The 22,204-nt window shown below is 38.8% G+C and overlaps 3 protein-coding genes and 1 long non-coding RNA gene across 31 annotated transcripts; 1 reads left to right on the forward strand and 3 right to left on the reverse strand.

Moving 5' to 3' along the window:
- Positions 1 to 158: 158 nt before the first annotated feature.
- LOC108952784 (uncharacterized) lies at positions 159 to 9,898 on the reverse strand. Of its 28 annotated transcripts, none has more exons than XR_001977887.2 (8): positions 9,741 to 9,898; positions 6,442 to 6,591; positions 5,111 to 6,353; positions 2,882 to 4,501; positions 2,529 to 2,652; positions 845 to 1,966; positions 619 to 663; positions 159 to 514 (listed from the first exon to the last, which is right to left on the reverse strand). It is a non-coding gene; the product is annotated as an uncharacterized LOC108952784 (long non-coding RNA). The 28 variants fall into 28 exon arrangements; XR_010486747.1 differs by having other exon boundaries at positions 5,111 to 5,760; positions 6,008 to 6,591; XR_010486766.1 differs by having other exon boundaries at positions 2,882 to 2,964; positions 4,229 to 4,501; positions 5,111 to 6,591.
- Positions 1,170 to 6,794, forward strand: LOC135612091 (calmodulin calcium-dependent NAD kinase-like). The gene is made up of 8 exons (XM_065107898.1): positions 1,170 to 1,310; positions 1,755 to 1,978; positions 2,092 to 2,153; positions 3,256 to 3,477; positions 4,303 to 4,432; positions 5,464 to 5,783; positions 6,077 to 6,218; positions 6,324 to 6,794. Exons 1-8 carry the CDS (start codon positions 1,232 to 1,234, stop codon positions 6,561 to 6,563), a joined length of 1,419 nt encoding a protein of 472 aa, XP_064963970.1. The 5' UTR covers positions 1,170 to 1,231; the 3' UTR covers positions 6,564 to 6,794.
- Positions 9,899 to 10,396: 498 nt separating the features above from the next.
- LOC135612093 (histone H1-like) lies at positions 10,397 to 11,607 on the reverse strand. The gene is made up of 2 exons (XM_065107900.1): positions 11,324 to 11,607; positions 10,397 to 11,236 (listed from the first exon to the last, which is right to left on the reverse strand). The coding sequence occupies exons 1-2, from the start codon at positions 11,534 to 11,536 to the stop codon at positions 10,640 to 10,642; spliced, it is 810 nt and encodes a 269-aa protein (XP_064963972.1). The 5' UTR covers positions 11,537 to 11,607; the 3' UTR covers positions 10,397 to 10,639.
- Positions 11,608 to 13,527: 1,920 nt separating this feature from the next.
- LOC103983810 (E3 ubiquitin protein ligase DRIP2) lies at positions 13,528 to 21,073 on the reverse strand. The gene is made up of 7 exons (XM_009401098.3): positions 20,556 to 21,073; positions 19,187 to 19,286; positions 15,847 to 16,180; positions 15,291 to 15,727; positions 15,136 to 15,186; positions 14,555 to 14,627; positions 13,528 to 14,018 (listed from the first exon to the last, which is right to left on the reverse strand). The coding sequence occupies exons 1-7, from the start codon at positions 20,710 to 20,712 to the stop codon at positions 13,848 to 13,850; spliced, it is 1,323 nt and encodes a 440-aa protein (XP_009399373.2). The 5' UTR covers positions 20,713 to 21,073; the 3' UTR covers positions 13,528 to 13,847.
- Between the last annotated feature and the right edge of the window lie 1,131 nt (positions 21,074 to 22,204).

The raw sequence follows: 22,204 nt of genomic DNA on the forward strand, positions 1-22,204 counted from the left end.
GTGTCTCGACTAAAGGTATGGTGTTTAGATTATCTATGAATCATAATTTCTTGATTAAAGATAAATTTATATTTCTTGAATGTTATTTTAAGAGTGTGACAGTAACACATAACGATGAACCAACACATTACACATGTTGGACAATTAAAATTCACGTCTAACCAAAATCTATCTTAATAAAACACTTAAAACTCTAATCAGAATCTCGAGTACAAGTGGATGATCTAAACGTGTGAGAGAACATTCATATGTTACGTTACAAATTTATAACTTTGTTCCGCTAGACAATTATTTATTCGTGAGACCAACAAAGAGAAAGTCATGGTGATAACTTGAGAGTCACACTTACCATAGCATGACGACAGTTTCAAGGGTGTCCTCACAACCCAAATCCACAACTCTTTCAGTGCCACCGTCGGAGGGACAACTCATTCTGGAAGATTGTGACGCGGCTGCTGCTCACAACACCATAAGTTGGCATTTCAGCCAATCTATGCACCAATCAAGGCTTGACCTGTACAGAGTCAGTTTACATTTAGGCGACATCAAAACAATAACACCCATAGATTCAAACCAGATGTCAGGAGGTGGTGGGGTAAAAGGATTGACCGTCTCAACCTTTCTCCGATGATCTGATCATGGGGTAGCAGTCTAATAAACAACCTATCAAAAAGAAAATTGAGAACGAAATTATATGTAATAACAAAAGATCAAGGATGATATATATATATATATATATATATATATATATATATACAAGTCAATATCGATCAGTAATTTTGTTGTTGTTTTTCAGATGTATATTAGAAAAAAAATATAATTAAAATTTGAGTGTTTTACGTACCTTTATCCTTTCCTCTTTTATTTCATCTTATGATGCAGCGCTGACCTCAAAAGCTATTCTCATTTTGCATGCTCCCACCACCCGTTTTTTTCTGTTACACATTCAACACCGTCTCCTACAGGTTCGGATCTCAAGTTCCATGTTATCCTCAGGCCACCATTCCCAAAGGCAAGCATCCCCTCATTAGCTTGACCAGTCTTGTGGATCTCCTTTCCTCTTGACCTCTCCCTGATGCTTTCTTTCTCGTTGAAACTTCTCTAACTAAATCACCTCCGGCTCCACCTATCAGATGGGAGCTCCAAACCTGTCCTCTAGCTCATTGTCAACCCAACTGCTGGTACCATCTCTGCAGCGCTGCGCTACTAGCGACGGAGGAGGTAGCCGCAGATGAGGGATCCGCAGCCGGTGCTTCTGCTGGCCGAGTCCGGGCGGGTGGAGCAGCTGGAAAGCTTCCCTCATTATGTTGGTAACTATAAAAATCAGAATTAGATACATGATTTCCTCAGTCACACATACCTTTGAATAACATATCTTCTCATTAAGAAAACTCCATAACACAGTAAACATTATTTAGAACATCAGTAAGAGAACACCCATTATCATACTGGAGCTATCTTATGATACCAATTATGATACTGAAATCTTATGATCTTAAGATACCCATTGTAATATTTTCCTCCCTTAAGCCGACGAGAACCTGAATCCCATCCCATCCTAGAAAAATGACAGGGAAACAGAACTGCTGATAAAATGAAAACCATGACTGGTTCATATTCGACGGACCCACGTCCATGCATTGTACCTGTTTGAAAAGCTTTTCACCTGGTCCTCCTCCACATTTTGCATTTTGTTTACTGCATCGTTTATTGTCTCTTCCAAGGGATGACATGTTCTGATGGTGTAATTGCAGCTAGGCAGATGGGGATCGAGGACGTAAATGAGTGTCCTAACCTGTGCAAGATGGCACATGATTACCTGAGGAGAACCAAGGAGTGCGAGGACAATTTATTTGCCTTCTTTGCAAACGACCCAGACCATGAATCGCTGTATGTGAAGCTTGTCGAGGAGCTGGACAAATGCATTCTTGGTTATTTTGCTTTCCACTGGAATCACACCACTCCCCTGATCAAACAGGTAACAACACAAGATATATTAGGAAAATTTTATAGCACATACTCACCAGACAGTAATGAAGCCCTTTTCACATATGCAGTGTTCTCCATGATAGATTGTTGTATATTGTACAGGTATTAAACGCTGATAGCGAACAGAAAATGAAACTCAAGAATTTTGTTATGGAGGCCACAAGGTAATAATCACTATCTCCCTTAATTCTCGTCCACCTAACTTGACAAGGAAAAAAATGGTAGTTAATAACTCAGTTGTCCTCTTCTCATAGAGACATTAAGATGGCTCTTGAGGACTTTCTTGGGACCCAAAGTTATTATTTTCAGTGGAGTACAGAGTAGTTGGGTCGAATGCTCATTTAAAATGGCAGTTTCCTGATCTGCATCACCATTTCACTCTATCACATCCCTTTTCACAGTCAGTTCTAAGATGCATCATCCAGAGTATCATTCTTTAAAATTGAATGCTTATCACCGAAACATTTATTTTTGTACATTTGTTGTTTGACCCAAAAAATGTTTGTAGTTTAGATGAACTTGCCAAAGGAAGCACTCACCAGCTGAACATGAGGATAATTTTCTGGATTGTATTAAAAACTCTTCTCATCCCATGTTGCGGTGAGGTTGGGCTTGTGGAGCCACATGAGAGGCGGAAGCTCAATGGTTCTTTGGTACCTGTACCTGCGCTCATAGAAGAATGATTCATATATTAATATGTCAAGGAGCAAATGTGCTGCTAACTCGCAGTTGCTGGTGGGAGGCCATGGTTGTCAACCAGTTGAAGGCTGACAATCCCTGTTGTGTTGCTTGACGAGATACAGGAGCTATACCTCATGTTAGCTTTTGTGCAGTGACTTACAGCAACATAGCACACAAACAATAATAATAGAAGAAGCAGGAGAGAGAATACCACGTGCAATCCATATAGCTCTATTATCAGGACAAGGCGGCCTTCATATGATTCACAAAACACAGTGTCTCTTGTCACTGTACCTGGAAAAGTCTCCTTGCAGTGAGTGTTTCAACTAAAACATATTCTATTAGACACCTACAAAAGAAACCCAAAAAAAGATGACCCCATTCATGGTAAAATGTGGAGGAAAAGTAATGGTAGATCATCTCACCACTGTTTGGTGTTTTTTGGATGTAAAAGCATTTCTATACTTTAGTCCTCATGCTGTTATCACAAGAAAGCTATAGTTTTCTGAATCAGTTAACATACTTTTAAGCAAATCAAAACTGATTCACTAACATAGTGGTGGTAATTCACATGGTTGAACACAGGAAACTAAGATTTGAAAGGGTAACAAAAGACCTGAAGGTCACAAGAGTCATATCGACATTGGTGGAGGAGATGAAGGCCATTGGCATTGGAACCCATGATGAATCCCAGTGCACTGACGTGATGGTTCCGGCAGCCATTGCTGATCGGAGCCCTGTTCTTCTTCTGATGGGTGGTGGGATGGGAGCTGGCAAGAGCACTGTGCTAAAGGAAATACTAAAGGAGTAAGTTCTTTTCTTTTAACATCACACTAAATTAAAACAGACCCCAAATGTATTAAGGGAATGATAAAGAACAGAGATTAAAAAGTACAAAAACCATCACCAAGTAAACCAACTTTAAAGAAGCTTTCATTTGATGTTCAGATTATATACAGTATGCATGGCACAAAGTAGCAGTCATACCATGTGCATCTTAAGACCAGGGGAACAGTAAGATCTTGTCGGTTCATGAGGCCTACATATATAAAGTAGTAATAATTACTAGTTTCTTGTCACTGAAGCAGTTCATCCTAGCATATTCTGCTAACAGTATAATTCACTAAAACTTGGCGAAATGCCAACTCCTTGACTGTAATTTCAATAAAGTGGTAATAAAAAAAAATGAAAAAAAGACGTCGGTTAATTAGAGACCAGAAGCAAAATGATACTTGGTGAAAAAAAAAAGTAAAATAAATTAAAAATTTTAAATTTTAAATCACTGCCTTGACAGGCATCTCCAATGTTGGGTAGCACTATTAGACATACACCAGTATATCAGAAGAGTTTATTATTAAGGTATGGTCTGAGTAGAAGAGTTAAAAACAGCTAAGGTGACAGGTGGGATGCCCAAATGTCCCATGTCCTCCACTCAAACAACCAAGATCAAAAGGACAGTAATGGTTCTAGGTCACATTCAAACTAAACAAGTTAAAAAACTTCAGATCAACAATGTATCTAGTTAGATATATCTGATCCTGATATGACTGGAAATTACCATATTTGTATCTGCTTTTCATCAGTTAGATATGCATAGTCTTTTATCATGATACGTTGTTACCCGCATATCAGAGCCTTCTGGTCTGGCGCTGCAGCAAACACAGTGGTGGTTGAAGCTGATGCATTCAAAGAGACGGATGTCATTTATCGAGCTATCAGCTCCAGAGGTCATCATGATGACATGCTCCAGACTGCTGAACTGGTATTCCTCTCTCTACTGTTCTTTGTTTAGAGATTTTATTCCTTAACTCTTCTGCTTTCAGTTATTCTTCTAGAGGAAAACATATATTAAATATACATTAAGATAGTTAAAGCATCAAAATCCCATTTGCTTTGCTTTGAAACATTAGAAACTGTTCCTGAAAAAGATTATGACATCAGCATCAAGAAAAAAAAAACTACAATTGATGTAATAATATTTTTCTTATCTACTCTATGTCTCGGCCTGTCTGTCTGTAATCAATTTATTTGGTCCCCATAGAAAATTCCTATTTTATTAGTCTATTCTTTCGTTATTTCTCTGTGCCCTCATTTTCTTGAATTCAAACCTACAGGAAAATTTTATGATTGCTCTTTGTTTGCTTGAACTGCTCTAACAAGATACTTATTATTGCCAGCAAACTAGATTCCAGAATGATTTTTTTACTTAGATTTGCCTTAATTAAAAAGTTGACTCAAACTTGAGAGGATTGACTCCCAATTATGAAATTATTAGAAAAAAATAGATTTACTCTAGTGTCATTTCAAAGTTGAGTGATGCTACATAACTAATATCATAACTCTTAGATAGCAATGATGATTAACAGAATAATGAACACTTTTGCAGAAATATAAACAAACATGATTTTTTTTCTAACTAGTCCAGGAGCTAAAGACAAACCTTCCGCTTGGAGCTTAGACACCACATATCACATACTCCATGACTATCGAATCTTCCGAAACAGGGAGGACAGACTTCTGATTCAGCCCAGATGTGTGTAATTTCCTTCGAGTATGGATCTGATTCTGAGTTCATTCAATCTTAGACTAGATTCAGTTCCATTAATCTATGCCTACAATCTAGTTAAACATGGGTTCTCTGAAATCCATATCAGATCAGATATCATCAACAGAGTTTAGAGAATATAGATCAATATCTCCAACATCAATCAGTAAATAATCTGATGTCATCCTTGTCCTCCTCATGGTCTAAGCTTCCAGAATAAACTGAGCTCACACAACAATTACAAGCAGGTCCATCAGTCATCGACAGATGCAGCTTCCTCTCTACTCGTGACTGCGCTGAATGAAGGTCGAGATGTGATCATGGATGGCACTCTCTCCTGGGAACCATTTGTTCAGCAAACCATAGCCATGGCACGGAATGTACATCACCAGCAGTATCGGATGGGAGCTGGATACAAGGTTGCTGATGATGGGACCATCACAGAGAACTACTGGGAACCGGTGGAGGACAACCAAGAGAACAATAAGTGCAGTACAAGGAAGCCTTACAGGATAGAGATGGTTGGAGTTGTTTGTGATGCCTACCTAGCAGTAGTCCGAGGAATCAGGTACGACTCTAAAAAAAACCTTACTCTTGAATCAAACCCAAATGTAACAATTTATGCCTTGGGGGGTTCATGCACCTAAATTGAATATATATATATATATATATATATATATATATATATATATATATATAAGACTTCTTGGGTCATAAATACCGGATAACTAACAGAGCTGAATAGAGACAATCAATGTGGACAGGAGAAGTACATTGGCTAGTTGTTCTAACCTGAAATTTTCGACCATAAGGTCATTGAGCTGAAAGTTTCCAAGCTCAACTCTATGATGTCAATGGCAGGAGAGCTATAATAATGGGTAGAGCAGTTAGAGTGAAATCCCAATTGAAGTCTCACCAAAGGTTTGCTAATGCCTTTCCAAGATATTGTCAACTTGTTGACAATGCCAGGCTCTACTCAACCAACTCCATGGGATCTGCTAAGGTTTCTTCCTCTCTCCACTTTTTTCACTTAAAGAAAGTGCAACATTCAACCACCATGATATCTTGATACAGGGTAATATAGTATTGGCTTTCATCTTGTCTGCAGCTGATAGGTTGGAAGGATGGAAGCAGCAACCTATTGGTAGACCCACAGGAGATCATCTGTCTGGAGAAGCTGAGCAAAGTAAATGAGGATGCTAATTCAATCTATGAACTCTACCCACAGGAAGATACTAGCTCCGGGTCTGGTTTCATTTGGGATGATATGGTGATGTCACCAACAAGAGAATCAATCCAGCAAGAGCTTAAGGCAGCTATTAAAAGGATCGAAAGTCCTGCATCATGACGAAAACTGCCAGAAGTCACCACCTCCCCTGTCAACAACATCGGATATAGATCATCAATATGATTGAAGCAAGTTATAAAAATCATACAGATCAGTGTCAAATCTCTAATTATCAGCCAGAGTTCTATTGTGCAAAACTATCTTCAGATCCTTTACCATAACAACCAAATAACAATAGTAATGAACTGTCTCTATCAAGGAATAGTAGCTCTTCATATTTTGGCTTCGAAATCTTTTTTTCACATTCTGATTCTCATAGCAAATAAGGGAAATCCTAGTGACATCTGACATCAAACCATGGAAGTTCTAATTTAAAAACATAAATCCAAATCCTAAGGACACCTACCAGGTATGTTTTAGTCTGTCAAAAATTCTAAAACTGAAGAGTCTAAAGTCAGACTCATAATATGCAAATAATAGAACAATGACATTATAATTCTTCACCCACCAGGGCATGTCAAACTACTTCAATAGAATCCTAAAGTTCAAAACAGCAGCTAACCCTCATGTAATAATGAAAATGAACTGAATAATGTTGCAATATGAGTTCAACAATTGGTATCAATGAAATAAATTTTTCACAAAACTTGCATTTTAAAAGTCAAAAGAAAAATGTAGCTTTCAACCATTTCAAGTAAATATTCAATCTTTTTAAAATGTCATATGTGCCTGAAATATGAAAATAGAAGGGGATGTTAGCATTCAGATCTTATAATTTGCATGATAGCCTTTACCAAATTAAATACTCAAGATGAATGTCAAACAAGAATAATTGTCTCCAAACAAAAGGCAGAAATGCCTAAAAGTTCAATTTCCCAAGCATACTTTTCAAAATACAATATCCAAAATAAACTTCCTCGCACCATAGTATAATCAATAAATTAAATCACCCTGACCTGTATAAACAATAAGTGCAACAACTGACAACAGACTAGAGGACCCAGGAAACTTGCTGCTACATAATTAGCAAAAAAAAGACAATAAATTCAAAAATCAAATTAGCCAATGAATGATCCTGTATTTTAATGTAATCCCACCAAGATATCGTGCAGTAATGGAGTATGAAGCTGAGATCTCCTCATGGGAGCCATCCTTTTCTTATCCCCTTGTAAATCAAACTCTACCTTCAACCAGATTACTACAAGAAACTCCCACAGCTGGATGCTAAACTTGATAGATCATAACCATTTCACAATGGCCCTCGTTGTACATTTATCAGAATATCAGCAACTTGCAAGAACCTTAATTGAGACACAAGAAATCCTCTCTCTTTACAGCCATTTCAATTCTCACCTGGGTTCCTAGCCCCAAAGAAAAAGCTGATCTCTCTGTATAGTTAAATATTCTTGCAAATCACATATTGCTTACATTTTTTACAAACCCAACCCTTTTGTTTTCACTCCAGCAAATGTATGAGCTACCAGATATCCCTTAGAATCAAACTCTCCCAAAAAGAAAAATAACAAAAGATGACCACAGGGGAATGCATCATGAGCGTCCTTCAAGCACTTTACAAAACAACTAATTGCATATTTTATATGACCACCTTAATTTCATAAGTGCTTCCAGCTCATCTAGTTTGAGTATATTAATTTAACACTGAAAAAATTGTCACTTAGGCATTGCTTCTCAGGAACAATAATAATAAACTATGTATTAACAGAACTAAAACATGACTTGTTTAACTGGCCGTAGAACTGGTTCCAACAGTCGAAAGTGCTACTCGTCTAATGCCCACCACAACTAGGTCCAATATAGATCTATTGCAAATTGCAAACAAATAGACTTCAGTAGGTTAAATATTGAGATATATTTCAGAAACCATGCTACTTAATGACTAGGTCCAACTGATCATAGAAACCTACAAACAACAAATTTTCTTCATTGAGAAATCAAGCAATTGCATATCTGCTTATCAGAATCCACCTGCTAGAAACATCATAGTAACCATCAGCTCTAGTAGATCTAAGATAATTTTACGAACAAGTTTTAACTGACAAGATATTATCTTTCTCCTAGAAATTGTGGGCAATCCATGCTAGGTCAGTGGTTGGCCAAACCAATACATACTGAGTGATGTTTATGGATCCGACCAAGGATTGGTGCCAGATAATGTAAGTTGGTACATATCAGAATTTAATTATTTTATTATTTTTTAATGATACAGGTTGGTGTTCCACCACTGTATTTGGTGATGTATTAATCCGATTGCTGAAACTATGACACTAGCCACTTGGTACCAATCTAATATAAGGCAAGGTAAGGTGAGAATTATAGCGTAATTAGGAGGCAAGATCACAGAACAGTCCAACACAATCAATATAAGCATAAATTTGTATGCTCAGAGAACTAGTACAAGCTTGAGACAACATTTTGATCTTTCTTTCTAAATCGAAAATGAAAAGCCTACCACTTTCATGTAATTGATCCTTCCAGCTAAATGCACTCTTCAATGGTAACCAAAAATCCTGACATTCTCTGACGGTAAACTCTTCCCGGATAAATAAACACCCACCAATAAATAAACCCCTGACATTCCCTGACTGCAAAACTTCTTGAAATGGATATGGCATGAACATGCAATATAAGCCTGCTCCAATAATATCAAAAACAAGAAAAAAGAAAAAAGGGGGCAAAACTTCTTGAATTGGATATGGCATAAACATGCAATATAAGCGAGCTCCAATAACATCAAAAACAAGAAAAAGAAAAATAATGATGACACGCAAAAAGACCGCTCCATTCCCTTTTAGCTTAAATTCTTAGTATAATAAGCACTCTCATCACATGTAGATGACAATTTTCTACCGCTAGTAACAATCGTACACCCCCATTTCCTCTGCTGCCTGCCGCATCGTCAAAACTCAGGTTCAAGTCAAAACCCCTTGGAACATTATTCACATTATCTGATCCAGTCCGTCGAATACAGAATCCCGATGACCAAGATTACCGTAACATCCAAGTTAATCACCAGAAACAAATGGAGAGAGATTGAATCCACGAGTTTCAAGATAAATCCGCCCTTTACACTCGAGAAAAGGAAAACGACACAAAGTTATCTCGCGTTCGTTGACAACAAACGAAACTGAACTCCGCCGAACTACTCGATCATGTGAAAACGTAAGCGATGATTACCAAACAACTGCACGACGAGATCAGAAGAAGGTAGCCAGATACCTGGTCTTCGCTCTTTATTCCGAGAGCCAAACGAAGAGGACGACCACCGTTCGAGGGAGACGCTCGAAAGAGCGAGACGCTTCTAGAGAAATGACCTCTCGAACTCGAGCCGTCGCCAGCTTTCACCATCAACTTATCGTGTCGTCCCCTCCAAAATGCTCTCCGTGCCTCTTTTTACCTCCTCGGAAGCACTTTTAACTTTGAATTCAACGACCTCAGTCGCGACTTAAAAGTAGAAACCTCTAACGACAAGGACGTACGCCACGTCCTACAGTGGTGGCCCAAGTAGTGTTGTAAGTCGTCTCTCTGTTGGCATCCCTTTCGGTCCACGCGTCATGTGTCTGAGCGACACTTTTCTGGGCCCTTCGGATGGCCCACCATTTGCTTTTCCTGTTTCTTTTCTCTTTTTGGCATTCCAATACTTTTTTCCCAAAATAAAAGACTGTATATTCCAATATTTCATATAAGCTATCGAAAGGTAAGAGATAGTTATAACTGAAACAATTTTAATAGGAAACGGATTCCAACAAGTCAGTTTGGACGCTCAAATCGTCGTCCACGTCGCCAAACATGCCGTCTCATCACTGACCACGTGCACCCTCAAGCAAAACGTCCACATCTACCCCCACAAAGTGGGCCCAAACCGACCCCGAATATAATTCCAAAGATTATAATATTTCTTAAAAGAAAAAAACATTGGCATAGCTGCTTTGTTAGCACCCTATTCTCTTACCACCTAAAAGCACGCGATTCCACGCGTACACGCACCCACCACACACCGCCCCATTTACATCGACTGCCCCACCACTCCCTCTTCTCCTCCTCCACGTAACAACGAGGAGTAAGAAAAAAGAAGAAATATTAGTAAAACAAGAGACATTTTCATTACTGGAAGATTTCTACTTCTTCGCCTTCTTAGCCGCCGCCTTCTTGACAGCCGGCTTCACGGTCTTCGGCTTCTTCGCGGCAGAGACCCGCTTCGTCGCAGCGGTGGTCTTCGCCCGAGGCGCGGTCTTCACGGCTTTCTTCCCGGGGACTTCCTTCGCCTTGGTCTTCCTGGCCTTCGCCGGCCGCGCCGCCGATTTCGGCTTCGGCTTCGCTGGGGACTTGCGCTTTCCTGCTACCTTCGGCTTCAGCTTCGCCACGGCCGACTTAGATTTGGTCTTCACCGCCGCAGCGACTGGTTTGGCCTTCGGCTTGGCGGCAGCGGCGGTCTTCGCTTTAGCCTTGGGCTTCGCCGGGGCGGAGGCCGATTTCTTGGGGGCAACCGCGGACTTGGGCTTCGCCGGTGCAGGATGAGCGGCAGTTGAGAGCTTATAGGAGCTCTTCACTTTGGTAAGCTTCCCGGCGGCGGCAAGCTTCTTCAGTTGTACTAGGAGGATCTTGCGGAAGTTGGACGGAAGGTGTGCCTTGTGCTTGTCCTCGATGAACTTCCCGATCGCGTACGGGCTCGACCCCGTTCTCTCCTTGAGGGCCGTGATCGCTTCCTTGATCATCTACAAACACCAAACAAAACAACTTTAGGTCTACAGAAACGAGCAGATCGAAGATAAATTAGGGCTTCGAATTGATGGGATCCTCACCTCAGCATAGGGCGGGTGTGCGGAGGGCTTCCTCGGGGCAGCAGTCTTCTTAGACTTGGCCACCTTGGGGGCCTTCATCTTCTTCGACTTCGCCGGCTTAGCGGCGTCAGCGGGGGCATCCTCCTCAGCCGGCTGGTCCGCCGGGACAGGATCCACGATGGGCTCTTCAATCGCGGTCGCAGCGGTGGCGGTGGCGGTATCCTCGGTCGCCATCACAAGAATCCCTCAAGCTCGAGCGCAGTGAATTCTAGCGTATCGTAAGCGAGGACGGAAGCTAGTGCGTTTGCAGCGAGGCGAGAGTAGAGGAACGGGAGCGCGGTTTATATACGAGGAGCACGGGCGAACGCTGAAAGCTGATTGGTCCGCGGATGCCGCACGCGGATCGATACCGCGGCCTCGGTTCAAACTTGGGCCCTTAGATTCAAAATCATCAACGGTCAGAAATGGCCGGTATGTTGAAGCGTGGATGAAACTTGAAGGAAGGGGATAATAGTGACTTGGGTTCGGTTGTGCTTCTCTCCTCACTTTGGATGGGAATAACTTAAGCTATAGTTGATGGATTCCATTGATGTTTGAATCAGGTTATAGCTATGGATCGTACCTTTCCAATGAGCATAGACTTGCATGAATCAGTTGAGGGATCATGGAGAAATTTAGTTCTGAATGTGTCATGGTCTGAAGTGGGTTTCCATGTGAGCTTGGTTAAGATTTGGAGCTCCAGAGTGAAATGTGTGGAGCTTTGATGGATGCTTGTGATTACAGATGATAGTAACAAAGAAAAGGGATCGATGGTATTTGGAATCACAGAAATTGACCGAGATTTTGATAGGTTAAGATGTCTTCAAAGACTGTGTAACTCACACATCTTTCATATGAGTCCCATGCTTGTGTTTGCATGGATGGAATTGCATTTCTTTCATGCAGGTAATTATTTAGATAATTACCAAATATTTACTAGAGGATTTACCTGAAAAGATGGAATCATTATTTAGTCATTATGGCTTGCTGTATATAACAGTATATCTGCATGATACTGTGATAGCTAATAACTGTGTGTGTGTTCTAAGATATGATCATTGGAATGTATATTTCATCCTGCAATTGACTTATCTGATTCTAAAAAAAATCCAACATGTTTACAAGTATTGAGTTTTCCTATCACAAAATGGATGGAACTTTCAGATTTGTGTACAATAGTTTGCACTTCCTGATATAGATTTTCATGACTTGTCACAGAGCAAAGCATAAGGTGATGGAAGGTTCATGTTCATTTTAGCTTTCATAGAGATGGATCAGTAGTGTACTTCTGAATCCACAACTCTAAGAAAACCGAGAAATTTGCTGGTAATGCCTGTGGATTTGCTTCTGAATCATATAAAACCATGATGTTTTTTATGAAGCTGAAATCTGTTTGTACCAGAGGCAGCATTGAAGCTCACTGGTTTTCTCAGCTCATTGTCAATTCTTTCACCTTTGGAACTGTTTCATCTTTACATAGAACTGTCAAAAGTTTCAGAAAGCTTTCATTAAGTATAACTTATGCTGGAGATCATGACTCTAACTGGAATAATGAGTTTAATTAGCCAAAGTATATTAGAATAGCTGATGTCCACTAGGGTAGACGGTTTAGGTATTTGGGTTTTTTGTCAAGAGATCATGAGTTGAAATCCTCTTCTTAACCTGTTTCTGATGAGCAACCAGTAAGAAGATGAAGAAAAAAGAAGTGGCTTTGATTAAATCTGCAACAAATACTGTCTTAATTATTTTTGTTGTCTGATAAAAGATAGGGAGAATATAACCTTAGATGTGAGATAATGAATTCCTTAACAGGTTGACAGAAACATTTTTCATTTAATTACAGATATTATTTTGTACAGAACTCAATTTTAACAAAAAGAGAGAGAGAGAGACAGATCCCAAGGAGTTAAAATTTTACTACTTATTGTTGTTGTATCCACCTTATTAATCTAATCTTGGTTATATTTCTAGGTGTGAGAATGCCAACCAGTCACTCCTCCACAATTAATAAAGCAGCATTCTGGTCTCTTTTCATTTCCAAGAACTCTTTTCAGAAATAGAGATGATAAAACCATGCAGATATACTTGCAATACAATTATAATAATAACAATTGTTTCAATTGATTTTGAAGCAGAAAAAGAAGATAAAATGGTGAATCACACAGAATATACAGACAATCCAGTAGTAAAACCAAATACTTTTCTCTTCTTCAAAGCTAAAATGACACCATAATGATATGCCACCTCATTTATAACTGCTAAACTGAGGACAAATTGGTGTTTCATGTGAATCAAGAACATACCACCACTTTCACAGCACAAGTTGTATGAACAAGAATACACTCGTCGACTGAAACAGGGTCTGCTACATCGTAAAGCACAGAAGCTGAGTCGGATGCACAAGGAGGGGCACCTCAGACGCAAGAGGTAAGTCCTGAAGAATCAACCGGCAACGGCCAATTCGATGTAAAGGTTGTTTGGGATTGTTGTTATTGCTGTGCATTCACTAGGCTGGAACCCTGCGGCGCCTGTAGCCTAGCACCACAACAAACTCTTTGGCCGAGGTGCCAATAACTGCCTGCAGCTTCTGCGATGAGCCCCTTCGTACCCATTGCTCTACTAAGTTGTGCAGAGACAATGTGGGCTTCACTGGTTCACCGTGACATGTGATTTCCACCTGCAAACACCAGTTAGAGAGTTGAAGACATGTGAGCTTATCGACCATGGCATAGTGAATGCAAGATATGTCGATGTTAAGTTAAATCAGTCGTACTTGTGTTTTTGATGTTGCTTATGATAACCATGTATGTTAAGAAAAGCTAACTATACAGAATAGTAAGGAAAATATACTTCAACAGAACTATAGTGGAATGCAACCTGGGTTGGCTTAAAATTAAGTTTGGTTCTTTAAAACAGCTTGCTATGAACCAAATAAAACTCAAGCCAGAAAATTCAAAATATATGAACATTCTTTCTGTTATGTTGCATTTTTTTTATGTTAAACAGCACAAATAAGTTTGGTTCTTTAAAACAACTCACTATCAACCAAATAAAACTCAACCAGAAAAATCAAAATATATTAACATTCTTTCTGTTATGTTGCATTTTTTTATATTTTAAACAGCACATATTAATAGAATTGATTCCTCACTATCTCAAAAACAATAACTTTTTCGATATAAGTAATATATATTGGTTTTAGAGAAGACTTACCTCAGCTTCACTGACAAGATTAAGCTTGGTGACAAGATACTTCTGAATGTAAGAAACAGGTACGTTACCATCTCTGGGATCAATTAAAAAAATAGAACAATTAAATGGTTGATATACAAAATGCTTGAAAAGAAACTATTATAGAATCATATCGTGCTAAAAATATGGTACAAGAACTTACACTTTGTTGATAGTTACATTACCTATATTGCATAGGAGTTAACTGGATGACCAAATACAGCTAAAATAGTTAGCCCCTTCATAAATTAATTATGCAATGTTGTGCATGTCACCAATAAAAGATATGGTTATATGCTCCATTAGTTAATCAGGAAAATTTTGATTGTTTGCTTTCTATATCCTTTTATCAGACTATCTTGCTCTGTTCTTTATTACAACTTAAATATTATTGACAAATGTATTCACCAAAAGACTTGGTACACATTTTACATAACTAAAGGAAATATAGCTACATTCCAGCACAATTTTGAAAATATTTAAAATGAAAAAAGGAAGATTAAACAAGGGCAAATTTGCAATTATTGGAGTCACACAGTTGCATGAGGATAAAATTCACTCACTTTATCCTCAAATAACTAGTTGATATCTGGGGCAATGAGGAATCTCCTGTCCTGAAACCATTTCACATGAGATGAGTAAAAGGACAATCAAATATAAGAAGCATGTGCCCTGCAGACAATGAAATATATAACTGCCAAAAGTCAAGCTTCATAACTGGTCAAAAGTTGCAACTAAGGAAAACCACAAAGGAGTTATCATCCTCCGATCACTTTGAGCATTTGCAGCATGAGGCAAAATTTGAACCGAGTTTTTAAGGTTCCTCCTTTTCTTGCTGACTCCTTGCAACCTTTTGGCTTTTACTGTCACTGGAAGCAATTGATCACTGTCATTCTTCTCATCCTTTACCTCAGACTTGTGAGGATGTTCCTCAACCCTGGTTTTGTTAATATTTACTTCGTTATCAGGAACATGTCTTTGCTCTGCTTTAGAAACAAGATTCTGCATACTGGACCTACAAGATTTTGTTCTATTTGCAGCTTCAACCAAACAATTTAAAGGCTTCCAGAGCTCCGCCTTATCCTGAAGGGGCTTTCCACCATTCTCTACATCCTTTTTAGCAGTGTTGCTGGATATGTCAGCACCCAAAGAAGCCTGAAAATGTAAACATAATTCTACAGAGTGAAAAAAAAAAGTTTAAAAAGGACCACTCAAAGTTTAAGCAGCAAATTTATTTACCCACAAAAGAAAGAACAAAATAGTATGTCTTTTACCTGTCTTCTGCTGAGGGACAGCCTACTCAGGTTTCCATTTGAGCTTGACTTTTTCGCCAACTTATCAATATCATTATCCTCATTTATATTGGATTCACTAGTAGCAGGACTCCGTCCATGAGATGTGGCAGCCCTACTGCCAACAGCTTTTCTTCGCCTTCCTGTCAGGCCTGTCTGTGCAGCTATTCGAGGAGTGTTCACCACCAATGAGGAAAGTGATATTTCTTTTCTTCTAACAGGCAATGTAATGAAAGGAGAAGGATCAGGAGCTCCAGCCTTTGCTTTTTTGAAAGGAAATATCTTTGCTCTCAGATCTTGCAGATTGTGGTCAGCTCTGTGAATAATCTTAGTATTGAGATATGCATTAACAGATAACTATAGCAGTATGTTACTAAAGTAACAACTCAAACAAGATTGCCCATGTGTTAAGGTTTGACAAGAATCTAAGTCTAACATTCTTCTTCCTATGTCTGGTGGAACAACTAGATATTAGTTTATCAGAAAACTTGACATTATCCAAAAGCATTTTTCATTTCAGTCAATTATTAGAGAAGAAAATGGCTACCTTGTTCAAACTTCAAAGACAACATGCCCAACCATAAAAAATTAAAAACATAAATTTTCAAGGTTTTAGACCAAAATATGAAGCTGAAGTATATATCACAAAAAAAAAAAAAAATCCCTTGCTTCTCAAAGAAAAGAGCAATTGAGAAAGCTACATCTTAGACGCTAGAAACAACAAGAAACCTGTAGAAAAACTCCAAACACCATCGAGAGTGCTTCATGACTCTTGCCAAAATACAGGTGGATTGTGGACCATTTATATAGCGGTTTAAGCAATCATGGCAGCTGTCAGTCATAAGAGGGCCATTACTATGCAATACATTAATATCTCTTAGTCCAGTTCAAAAAGTGGTGATATTGAGATGAATGACAGTATTAGTTTTAAAGACAGTGTCTGTAACACAATTGCATATGCACATCATTAAATATGGAACTCAGTTGCTTGGTCTCACCATAGCATAGCAACGAGAGGTAATGGCCTTCCCTTTACCCACAATAAATATCAACTGGATCTAAAATAAATCTGAAAGTCAATGTAAATTTCTTATAATGCCCTTATCTTAAGTTGTAGGTCAATTGTTCCTCATATTTTCTATAAGCAAGTCATTTAAGAGAATCTCCTAATGGAAAAAAAATATGAGCATTAGTTCGTCATTGTATAGCTAAATGGTCTCATCTATCTTTCCTGATGGTCCATGATGAATATGGCAGCCAATTGCATGATATATCAGGTAAATCATACAATGGGATTAGATATGCTTGATTTCCTATCCGAATAACTTAAAAGACTTATACAATCTAGTATCTTGGCAAAAGAGTCTATAGACAACAGTTAAGGAATTCAATCAGAACTTTCAAGATATATTGCTACAAGAAATTTCACGTGACATTCTTCATTGCTAGATTTTGCCTCCCAAGCATACCATGATTTATTTAGAAATTTTTCAAAAGATTTCCATGTATTTCAAAATTAAAATTTTAGTTTGCATAATCAGGTAGGCAAATTGTAGTTTCCAAATGAAAGAAAGTATCCTATCTTCTGTTGAACCATCAAATATACTGTCTTAACTATAGTGAAATGCTATCTGGTCGAGGCAGGTGAATGGCATCACAATAATCAATACGACACTCTCATCTAACTACCAAAATCTAACCTATACACAAACAACATTCTGAGAGATGTGGTTCTACTTTAATCAACATTTATAAGCTTCACTTGCCAACAGCATCCAATAGGACTTCAGAAATTTGGATTGTTCATTAACAAAGATGTTTTATTTGAAAACAAGACTCTTCTGAGAACTGGTTAAGATAACACTTATAGATCTCTATAGTTGTGGCCATGTAGGAAGGACCTTCCAAATCAACATACATAGGTACCCACCAGACAAAATTGCAATTTAATGTATACGAAAAAAAAATCCAATTCTAATGGTAAATAGTAATACATCAACGACCCTTAAACCTAATATATGAAACAAAAAAAAAGATTAAACAAGATACCTATAAAAGAAGTTCACTTTAGTTTGGTGGCATGATGCCTTCATGAGGTATTATCACTATAAACAGAATGCCTCTTCTAAGATGCATGTTCAAGGACTGAAAAAGCCCATTAAATCCTCATTCATGGGTCTATATCATTTGATGGACATATATCAGGTAATCAAGAAATAACAATAAGGCAACAAGTGAAATTTATTGAAGAAGCAATTACTAACAGCAAGATGAACAACAGTGTCCTACACGAAAATTTACTAGAAAGCTTGATGATAAAAGAATTACGTAGTTTGGCAAGTCGTGTTGGCATTAGGAATCCACACCATGCACATTTATGAAAATCTTCATCCAATGTTAGTAGTACAAAACAAAATTTTCTGACATCTTGCATTGGGACTGGCTCTCTGCGCTCTTTCTTTAGTCTTCAGAGAAGAAAACAAGCAGATATTACTAAGAATCATGCAACTGAAGATCTCATAGGTTCTCCTATACTGTGGCCTTAATGATGAATCCAACCTTCTCTAACATATTCATCATTTCTATCCTTCCCAACTGTTATAATGCATCTATCTAATACTCAGCTTCTTTTGAACTTCACCTTGTTCTCTTAAACCCTTTTCTGCCTTAGATGAATGAACTAGTAATGAGGGCCGTGATCATATGCTGTGGTATTGTCCTAAGGAAAATAATGCAAGGTAAAGGTGCCCAGCATGCAACTTCTTGCTGGTATTCAGGGAATTTAACTCATTTTCTCTTCATGCTAAATTTCCAGACCGATATCCTCTTGATTGTCCTCGATATACATTTTTAGCAAGCATTCACCATCTATTGATCTCATATATCAGCATTCTCTCAAACAAATGAACAGAACAGCACCATATGCATTAAATGTGACCCATGATAAACCCCTTTTATTCAAGACTGAATATGAAGTACATGTTAGTAATTTCCCATCATTGGGACAGTTATCAACCCTGTTATTCAGCATAGTGTGACAAGATTTTATGGTGTTGGGTGCTTCTAGGTTTTCCATTAAAACTCTCCATGACTGTTTAAACTTGTCAACATCCATCAATAATAAAGAAGGGTAAAGTAGTAGCATCCAAGAAAACTTGGGCTATGCCTGACCTCGAAAAGCAAATAATTACACAAACTTATATAAGTTCTACAACTCAAAAAGAGATTAACAAGGCTTCTGGGACAAATAAAAGTAATAAATATAGCAAAGTCAAACTAGGAAACCATGTAACATAAAGTTTTCCAAGAAAACCAAATTTACCTGAGCTTTTCTACAGGTAGGCAACCCAGATGAATACCGCATACAGGGCAGAAATCTGCCTCTTCTTCATTGAGTTTGTCATATATACACGTCCTGCAAACTGTTGACAAGTACAAATATCAAAGTGATTAAATGTATCTCGGAGAAGTCATAAAACAATCTTCTGACTTTGAAAATATAAAAATCTAGTACACACTTCCAATTTAAGTGACCAACACCAACCAGATGCAATTGCAAAGTGTGGAGGGAGGTTATAATAGATCAACTTGAGGGTGCGAGAGAAAGAGAGGTGTTAGCTCTTTAGTCAGATTGTTACAAAAGGAAGTGGAGGTGAATAGCCAAAGATAACCACACAAAACATAATGCAAACATGTACACAGAGATTGCAGCAAATAATCACATAAAAGAGTATAATGGTCAATCCATTACTCCAACACATATTATGTTTATGAAAAAAAATGATTCGAGGATTCTGTCCCTACTTCCAAGAATATGAACAAGATATACAAACTATAAGCTTCAGCCGTAAAATCTTAGCAAAAGACCAAGCATAAAAATCATGAACTGAATGGGATTCAGTTGAGGATATCTAGATATCTTAACCACAAGATCATATTACAGTACTTCTTCAGAGTTGACCAATTAACAGAGAGGATCAAACAAGCAAGTAAGAGAAGTCTATGACCGGCATCTATGATCAGGTAAGAACTCCACGTCAGCTCAATAGTTCAGCACCTCGCATAACAACACAAAACAATCTCAACTTCCCTCCCGGATAAGGAAACATCTAAAATGTTGCAAAAGAAATACTCGTCTATACATTACCAAAGATAAAAACCCAGTTTAAATCACTGCATGCATTGACGTCCCTTGCTTCCTTGCTAAAAAAAATACAACTTTAACCCGGGAAAGCCACTCGATTGGAACTAACGGAGACCAAAAGAAGACAAAGAAAACGCTATGTACTGCATACGAAAACCAGTAATCATTTCTCCTGCCTCATCATGGAAGCAGAGTGGAAGGCACGAAACAACACAGACGCCAGAACTGGCAACCAGTGTATGCGACAACGAAGCCTCGTGCCAAAGCGGAAAGGTATTGGAGACCTTGAAAGATACCAAAGATCCGGCCTTTGTTCAGACGCTTGCTTGGTTCCGATATCAAGAACTAATAAGGACGCAAATCATTAACACGAAGAACATCATGGACCCAAAACAATAACGTAGAAGCAAGATCGTAGAAACCCAACACCACGGGGCAACCACGTAGTATCACCGAAGAAAGCCACTGACCGCAACCTCAAAGGATCCGAGGGATAAGAAACCCAAGTAAGTGGAGGCAAAGGGGAGAGGGGCGGGGGTTGACTCACACGTATGGAGGCACTCGGATATGGTGGTGGCGTCGCGGAGGAGCTTGTGGCAGATGGGGCACGTCATGCACGCGACCAGAAGCTTCCGCTTCACCTTGACCACCTGTCCCGGCCCCGCCGCCGTCGTGGCCTCCGCCCCCGTCCCCGAGGTCGTCATCTCCGCCCTCGCCGCCAGCAAAGGGCCCCTCGTCACGCCGCCGCGCTCCTACCCTGCATGAGTGCTCATCGCAGCCTAGGTCGCCGTCGACGGTCGTTCCTACAGCTCAAGGCGCAGCATTGACGGACGAATCACGTGCAGCAGCAGGGAGCGGCGGGGATCCGACGAGAAAAGCCAAACAAGATAAGATTTTGATGGGAAATAAGGCACGAGGGGGACGAAGGAGCGGCCTCGAGGAAAGATTCGGGGAGGAGCGACAGGGGTTTGGAGCCACGGAGGAGGATCGAAGGCGGACGAGGAAGAACGCGAGAGAAAGGGGAGAACCGGATGGTATATATGAAAGAGAGAATTAGGAGGAGGTTGCCTCTTTCGTTCCTCGTTCGAGCATACTGCGGGCAACCCGCATCGGTCACCCTGAGAAGGAGGGGCAGCGTTTCCGTGAGTCTTTTCCATGGGTCCCATCGTCATTGTCAATCATCGAGCGGGTAGCCAAGTTCACGTAAAGTTCAGATTGGTGGGGACAAGCATTGGCTCTGGGCGAAAACAACGTGTCTTGGGGGCTGCCCTCGGGTCTTTGTTGCGCCAGGGGCTAACATACGCTGTGGAGTGCGGTTTTGGAGGAATAACGGGTAGAATACCCGCTAATTTCATGCTACCGGATCCGAAACCCGATTAGCATCCTCGTTATGTAAGTCCGAGTCCGACTCGAATAATTACTTTCCTACCTGAACATACCCGAAACCTAATCAAAGGATGTCGGACTCTAATCTTAAACGGTCAGGTAGATGTAAGTAACCCATACAAACAAACAAAAAAGCGATTTCATTAATAATATTATTTTTAATATCTAATAATAGAATACTCGTGGCCTATTATTCGGTTCGACTCATCGAGAAACAAATCAATTTGATTTGAATTTGTTTGGGATTTAGTCTAATTTTCTTAATACATGCATACGTAGATAAATACATACCAAACATATTTTATATTTTTAATTTTATATACTTGATAAATAAATAATAATGTGAGAATAATTATCAATACATCTCAACGTCACATGAAATACGATGTTACATAATTGACACCTTAATTCTCTGTGTTAGACATGTCAATGTTATATTATTATGTAGTTGACATGATCATGTCATATTCTTTGGACATAATACGAATTTGATGCATGACAAAATTAAAAATTTATAATAAAACATTGAGATAGATATAAAGTGTGCCATCCTAGTCAGATAATCAAAAAATATATTAATATATATAATCTTATATTTCTAAGTTTTTCAATCAATCATAAACCTTCACTTTGTTAAGGTGTTATAGATTCATTAGTCATTGATGCTGGATATAGGAAAATTGAGATTGCTATTAACGATCTCCATTTTGTTATTAATATTTTTTTTCTTTTTATATAATTATCTAAAAAATATAAAATATAATTTTATTGAATACAATCCATTAATTATTAATTATATTCTTATTTCTC

Source organism: Musa acuminata, chromosome BXJ2-5, assembly GCF_036884655.1.
Source record: "Musa acuminata AAA Group cultivar baxijiao chromosome BXJ2-5, Cavendish_Baxijiao_AAA, whole genome shotgun sequence".
Lineage (NCBI taxonomy): Eukaryota > Viridiplantae > Streptophyta > Magnoliopsida > Zingiberales > Musaceae > Musa > Musa acuminata.